Source organism: Culex pipiens, chromosome 1 (assembly GCF_016801865.2).
Source record: "Culex pipiens pallens isolate TS chromosome 1, TS_CPP_V2, whole genome shotgun sequence".
Lineage (NCBI taxonomy): Eukaryota > Metazoa > Arthropoda > Insecta > Diptera > Culicidae > Culex > Culex pipiens.
Window position 1 is genome coordinate 28,055,551 of NC_068937.1, and position 7,858 is coordinate 28,063,408.

Genomic DNA, 7,858 nt, shown 5'->3' on the forward strand with positions numbered 1-7,858 from the left:
CCAAGATTTGATTCTGATTCCAAGATTCTGATTCTGACTTCAAGATTCTTCTCTGATTCCAAGATTCTGATTCTGACTCCAAGATTCTGATTTTGACTCCAAGATTTTGATTCTGACTCCGATTTGGATTCTGACTCCAAAATCCTGATTCTTACTCCAAGATTCTGATTCTGACTCCAAGATTCTGATTCTGACTCCAAGATTCTGATTCTGATTCCAAGATTCTGATGCTGATTCCAAGATTTGATTCTGATTCCAAAATTCTGATTCTGACTCCGATTCTGATTTTGACTCCAAGATTCTGATTCTGACTCCGATTCTGATTCTGACTCCAAGATTTGATTCTGATTCCAAGATTCTGATTCTGACTTCAAGATTCTTCTCTGATTCCAAGATTCTGATACTGACTCCAAGATTCTGATTCTGACTCCAAGATTCTGATTCTGACTTCAAGATACTGATTCTGATTCCAAGATTCTGATGCTGATTCCAAGATTTGATTCTTACTCCAAGATTCTGATTCTGACTCCGATTCTGCTTTGACTCCAAGATTCTGATTTTAGTTCTGATTCCGATTCTGATTCTGACTCCAAGATTCTGATTCTGACTCCAAGATTCAGATTCTTATTCCGATTTTGATTCTGACTCCATGATTCTGATTTTGACTCCAAGATTCTGATTCTGACTCCGATTCTGATTCTGACTCCAAGATTTGATTCTGATTCCAAGATTCTGATTCTGACTTCAAGATTCTTCTCTGATTCCAAGATTCTGATTCTGACTCCAAGATTCTGATTCTGACTCCAAGATTCTGATTCTGACTCCGATTTGGATTCTGACTCCAAAATCCTGATTCTTACTCCAAGATTTTGATTCTGACTTCAAGATTCTGACCTCTGATTTTGTTTCTGACTCCAAGATTTGATTCTGGCTCCAAGATTTTGATTCTGACTCCGATTCTGATTCTGACTCCAAGATTCTGATTCTGACTTGGATTCTGATTCTGACTCCAAGTTTCTAATTCTGACTCCAAGATTCTGATTCTGACTCCAAGATTTGATTCTGACTCCAAGATTCTGATTCTGACTCGAATCTGACAAGAGTCTGGTTCTGGTTCTGACTCCGATTTTGATTCTGTCTCTGAGATTTGATTCTAACTCCAAGATTCTAATACTGACTCCAAAATTCTGATTCTGACTCCAAGATTCTGATTCTGACTCCGATTCTGATTTGACTTCAATAGTCTGATTCTAGTTCTGATTTCGATCCTGATTCTGACTCCAAGATTCTGATTCTGATTCTGACTCCAAGAGTCTGGTTCTGGTTCTGATTCTGACTCCAAGATTCTGATTCTGACTCCAAGATTCAGATTCTTATTCCGATTTTGATTCTGACTCCAAGATTCTGATTTTGACTCCAAGATTCTGATTCTGACTCCGATTCTGATTCTGACTCCAAGATTTGATTCTGATTCCAAGATTCTGATACTGACTCCAAGATTCTGATTCTGACTCCAAGATTCTGATTCTGACTTCAAGATACTGATTCTGATTCCAAGATTCTGATGCTGATTCCAAGATTTGATTCTGACTCCAAGATTCTGATTCTGACTCCGATTCTGCTTTGACTCCAAGATTCTGATTTTAGTTCTGATTCCGATTCTGATTCTGACTCCAAGATTCTGATTCTGACTCCAAGATTCTGATTCTGATTCCAAGATTCTGATGCTGATTCCATGATTTGATTCTGACTCCAAAATTCTGATTCTGACTCCGATTCTGATTTTGACTCCAAGATTCTGATTCTGATTCTGACTCCAAGAGTCTGGTTCTGGTTCTGATTCTGACTCCAAGATTCTGATTCTGACTCCAAGATTCAGATTCTTATTCCGATTTTGATTCTGACTCCAAGATTCTGATTTTGACTCCAAGATTCTGATTCTGACTCCGATTCTGATTCTGACTCCAAGATTTGATTCTGATTCCAAGATTCTGATACTGACTCCAAGATTCTGATTCTGACTCCAAGATTCTGATTCTGACTTCAAGATACTGATTCTGATTCCAAGATTCTGATGCTGATTCCAAGATTTGATTCTGACTCCAAGATTCTGATTCTGACTCCGATTCTGCTTTGACTCCAAGATTCTGATTTTAGTTCTGATTCCGATTCTGATTCTGACTCCAAGATTCTGATTCTGACTCCAAGATTCAGATTCTTATTCCGATTTTGATTCTGACTCCATGATTCTGATTTTGACTCCAAGATTCTGATTCTGACTCCGATTCTGATTCTGACTCCAAGATTTGATTCTGATTCCAAGATTCTGATTCTGACTTCAAGATTCTTCTCTGATTCCAAGATTCTGATTCTGACTCCAAGATTCTGATTTTGACTCCAAGATTTTGATTCTGACTCCGATTTGGATTCTGACTCCAAAATCCTGATTCTTACTCCAAGATTCTGATTCTGACTCCAAGATTCTGATTCTGACTCCAAGATTCTGATTCTGATTCCAAGATTCTGATGCTGATTCCAAGATTTGATTCTGATTCCAAAATTCTGATTCTGACTCCGATTCTGATTTTGACTCCAAGATTCTGATTCTGACTCCGATTCTGATTCTGACTCCAAGATTTGATTCTGATTCCAAGATTCTGATTCTGACTTCAAGATTCTTCTCTGATTCCAAGATTCTGATTCTGACTCCAAGATTCTGATTCTGACTCCAAGATTTTGATTCTGACTCCGATTTGGATTCTGACTCCAAAATCCTGATTCTTACTCCAAGATTCTGATTCTGACTCCAAGATTCTGATTCTGACTCCAAGATTCTGATTCTGATTCCAAGATTCTGATGCTGATTCCAAGATTCTGATTCTGACTCCGATTCTGATTCTGACTCCGATTTTGATTCTAACTCCAAGATTTGATTCTGAATCCTAGATTCTGATTCTGACTCCGATTGTGATTCTGACTCCAAGATTTGATTCTGGCTGCAAGATTCTGATACTGACTCCAATATTCTGATTCTGACTCCAAGATTCTGATTCTGACTCCATGATTTTGATTCTGACTCTAAGATTCTGATTCTGACTCCAAGATTTGGATTCTGACTCCCAGATTCTGATTCTGACCCCAAGATTCTGATTCTGACTCCGATTCTGTTTTTGACTCCAAAAGTTTGGTTCTGGTTCTGGTTCTGGTTCTGCTTCTTTTTCGCCCAAACTTTTTCACTGTCACACCGGAATCTTGCCGTAAATGCTATCTCAAGCCTGGAAGTACCCCGACAGACACAAAAAAGGGGAAACAAAAGGCAAAAATTAATGACACCACCATGGCTCAGCAGAATCGGTCAGCCCCTCGTCTTTTTGAGAGGGAAAATTTCCAAGGATGTGGGAGGAAGCAGCAAACACGAGTAGTGGTGTTATTTCCCAACCTAACCTTCCATTTTACCCCCTCCAATGTTTCAGCACACTTCATCACAGCGCACAATGGTGCGGCAATTATCGGTAACATCGGTACAACAACACGGTGAAGAAAAGAAGGAGACTTCTGGTTCGCTTTATATTGTGTGTAAGAGGGGGATGACGACAGGTCCCGAGGGGTCCATCAAAGATGATGAATAGTGGTGCTGCAATTTGGCATGTTTTTTTTGCTTCCCTGACTTGGCCAGGACTCTCCCGGGGATTAGCTGTTATCGCATTAGAGAGAACTACGGTGGTGAACGTTTGCAACATTTCATTAGAGAGGGGATTGTCGGTGGAAAGTGTCTACGGGGTTTGTGAATGACCCCCTTGAAACAAAACACTAAATTTGTAAAGCGTATTTTGATGTATTTTTTTGCATAAAAACTATCAATCCTAGCAAAAGAGTTTATCTTTTTTATCTGCTTCGATTTCAACTAAATCAATTTCGCTTCCAGTTGGATCAATCCCGAGACAGCTCGATTGATTTCCTTTCAACTCCCGTGAAGAGAGCTGCTTGTAACGACTTCCCGTAGTGGATTCCCACACAGAGAAACGAAAGCAGAACTGCGGTGATAAGGTCGGATACTTTGACAGAGACCATGGCGTGTATCCATTCCAACTGTTGAAGAACTCACTTCAAAGTCCGGCTTATCATTTATTTTTCTCTCGGTTTTTTGCTCAGCTGATCCATCGAATCGATGCTGATGCCGTAGCTTGAAACAGATGAGTTTATTAGTTGCTAACTGTTAAAATCTTGCTTGGTTTATGTCTCCGCAATGTTAAATGAACCTGTTGGTTGGTGTCTTTGCTAAAAACAAATTTCCACGGCTAAAAGACTCATCTATTTCCACTTTGCAAACTGATCGAACTCGCGGACTCGTTCGACATGCTATCTACTCGTTTTTTTTTTTGCCTTTTTCCCCCAAGTCAGTCACTGTCTTTGGAGCTGAAAAAGACGAACGGCTGACGTCAACGTCTTCGTCCGTGTGGGAGCAAATCCGACTGCTGCGATATCAAAAGAAACGACCAAATTGATAAGGATCTGGATCCGCTGGAGGATTCCTTCCTTCCTACCTTCCCCTCTACTCTGCCGGTGGATTTAATTTGATAAACGACAGCACACAGAAGCTCAGACTGACTTTGGGTTGATGTGCGCCTTCCTGGACAAGTAACGAAAGACTTCTTTGCAGCAGGAGCTTTTTTTCGGAATTTAATTTTGTGGAAAATAATCAAGCTTGCTTGCCATCTTTCTATTTCTCTCTGATAGATTTTCCTTACTTTCGTCCAGAATAACCTGCTCATAAAACCAAACGATCCATCGGGTCGACCCCGGAATGCAACTGCGGCAAACAGGGAAGTTACTAGGGAAAAATTATTGATCAAAAGGGCTAGTGATACTTCACGGCAAAAAAAATCAGTTCAACTTCACGGTACTTTAAAAACTGCCTACAGTTAAAAGAACAAAAATATGTTATTTAAGAAAAATTGTGTACAGGAATGTTACTGAAATAGTTAGCAGTTATTCAAGAAACGAAATTATACCCTTACACAAAATATTCATGACGATTAAATTTTGAGCTCAATTTTGTGATTTTTGCCGAATTTTCATTACAAAATTTACGATTCGGCTATCCTATTTTCCTGCGCTATTAGAAATTTGATTTGCTAAAATAACTTTAAAACAAAAAAAGTAACTTAATCCAACTTTAGGTGGTTGGTGCCTTCCTCTCATTTAAAGAGTGATTACAATCCCCTAAAGTGTCCACATGGTTTATGGATCTCCTCTATCGTGATCGCAGCACCTAAGAGGTCCTAATGAAAATAAGTGATGAGTAAAAAAGAAACAGACTTCCTACAGACTTTTTGTCAAGATTATACAGACACCGCCTTTCATGAAAATGGCATCCCTCTACAAGGCTTTTTTCGTTGCGACCAGACGGGACCATTTGAGTTTATGTAAATTCAGACCGTTTTTAAAACTGCTTGTAATTTTGAATAGGTAAGTCAGATCTTGAAAATTCTTAATCCACAAGAAAGGTCTTCTCATATGCTTTCTAAAAATATATAACATGTGAGGGTTCTATGAAAAAACCACCCTTTTTGCCATAATTTTAATTTAATATGAAACAGTTTTTTTTTAACATAACTTTTTAAATACATGAGAAAACTGCATGAATTTAAATAGCAACTTAGGGGAAGTTAAGACGGATCGATTAAAACCATTCCGGCCAACATCGGTTGAGCCTATGACAAGATATTCCAGTGACATTGATTTGGTACACATTAGGGTGGGTCATTTTTTTCGAAAGTGCTTGGATCCGGCTGAAATAAGGGCCATCTTGTAGGGGGTACCCATAGGGACTCTCATACCAAGTTTGAGCGCATTTGGTTGAAAACTGGCTTGTCGCTCGGGGGTTAAAGTTTACATGGAAATTACTATGGGAAATGCGCGATTTTACTTCAAACGCTTCTACAAGCTAAGCGACAAACTTTAGTCCACACTTACACTAGGTAGCCGTGTCGGGGGTGGTCCAAGGAACATTTTTCTCTAAGGGTTCATGGTTATACGTTCAACCCTGAGCTTGCGCAACGCAGATTTATCCGGCGGCGCCGGATTCCTTCAAAATCTTCGTTTTATGGTCAACGCATGCTACGAAACTATGAAGCATTGTGTAAATAAATGGCAAACACGACGCCAAACGTCAACCCAATGGAAGCAGAAAACAACAGGCAAATATTCGTCATACAGTTTCCTGTTGAATGGGATGGAGCTCATGTCCACATTTACGCTCAAAGGTATGAAAAATAAAACCTACAGCTAAACCGGAACCCAAAATTTTCTTGATTTCAGGACATGGTGCGGAAAAAGTTAGTCGGGTGGTGGTGTTCTTGTACGGGAAACCCCGATCACTTCGGCGTCCGGTGGCAGGCTGGGCAAAAAGTCCTGTACGAGACACGGGAATGATTCCGACGCCCTTGATGACGGTGACCACGGCCGAATACAAGGAACGTGGACGACGAAGATTTACTCAGTTCGACCGGTACACGAAGGTCGAGTAAAGTTGATAGCTGTTCCAACGCGATTCGTGTGGCAAACGAACAACGTATTTCTAGAGCGTATATAGAGTTAGTGTTAGCTTAAATAAAAGTGATTCCATGTTATGTTTTATGTTTTAGATTGAATAAAATCCATTGTTAGAGAATTATTTGTATATTTTCTTTTTACATTTCATTCCAATTTGCTCCAAACTTCGAAGCGTTACCTCCAAAATAACGCTCATTTAGGGAAATGTGGGCAGCAAAGCAGTTCAATTGTCCGTGCTGCCGGTGGAAACTGTCCACCGTCGGGTTGAACAAGGCATTCGAACTGATGCATCATGTATACAATCGACTTGTAGCCAACAAGATCCCCAACCGATGCTCGTAACATCGTAAGAAGCCAGCCGTGTGACAAAAAGTGAAGTGCATTCGGGCAGGTACTTTTTCCCCACATTGATGGATATTGTCCAATCGCCTAGACTCACTCCGGATTTTGCACAGACATTCGTCGCAACAAACACTTCCCGTGCCGTTGGACTTAGTTCTACACTTAGAATTGATGCACGCAGTGATGCGACCTGTTCTCGGTGAATACCGTGGCCACTAGCAAATGGCCAAGCTCCAATGAGGGGTTTTTCATTTTTATGTGATTCACGGAACTTCCACGGTACATGGCGAAAAAACTCTTTTTGGCACAGGTTTTTTCACCGAGCGTCATGTTATTGGATGAAACGTTTTTCATGCATCCATTGGGTTGACGTTTGGCGTCGTGTTTGCCATTTATTTACACAATGCTTCATAGTTTCGTAGCATGCGTTGACCATAAAACGAAGATTTTGAAGGAATCCGGCGCCGCCGGATAAATCTGCGTTGCGCAAGCTCAGGGTTGAACGTATAACCATGAACCCTTAGAGAAAAATGTTCCTTGGACCACCCCCGACACGGCTACCTAGTGTAAGTGTGGACTAAAGTTTGTCGCTTAGCTTGTAGAAGCGTTTGAAGTAAAATCGCGCATTTCCCATAGTAATTTCCATGTAAACTTTAACCCCCGAGCGACAAGCCAGTTTTCAACCAAATGCGCTCAAACTTGGTATGAGAGTCCCTATGGGTACCCCCTACAAAATGGCCCTTATTTCAGCCGGATCCAAGCACTTTCGAAAAAAATGACCCATCCTAGTACACATGTCTACATACAGCCAAACACACAGACATTTGCTCAGCTGGTGGTTCTGAGTCGATATGTACAAATGAAGGTTGGTCTAGGAGGTCTAACTAAAAAGTTTGTTTTTCGAGTGATTTTATAGCCTTTCATCAGTAACGTGAGGAAGGCAAAAACATCCTTAAATTTC

The 7,858-nt window shown here is 40.4% G+C and overlaps 1 protein-coding gene across 1 annotated transcript; it reads left to right on the plus strand.

Moving 5' to 3' along the window:
- Positions 1 to 5,765: 5,765 nt before the first annotated feature.
- On the plus strand, positions 5,766 to 6,943 carry LOC128092424 (uncharacterized). Its single transcript, XM_052706190.1, has 2 exons — positions 5,766 to 6,266; positions 6,322 to 6,943. The coding sequence occupies exons 1-2, from the start codon at positions 6,029 to 6,031 to the stop codon at positions 6,528 to 6,530; spliced, it is 447 nt and encodes a 148-aa protein (XP_052562150.1). The 5' UTR covers positions 5,766 to 6,028; the 3' UTR covers positions 6,531 to 6,943.
- The last annotated feature ends 915 nt before the right edge of the window (positions 6,944 to 7,858 follow it).

Excerpts from the sequence above, each read along its gene's own strand:
- LOC128092424 (XM_052706190.1), top strand. The coding sequence starts at position 6,029 with ATGGTTATACGTTCAACCCTGAGCTTGCGCAACGCAGATTTATCCGGC. Across the intron at positions 6,267-6,321 it reads GTCCACATTTACGCTCAAAG|GACATGGTGCGGAAAAAGTT; the intron begins GTATGAAAAATA and ends TCTTGATTTCAG.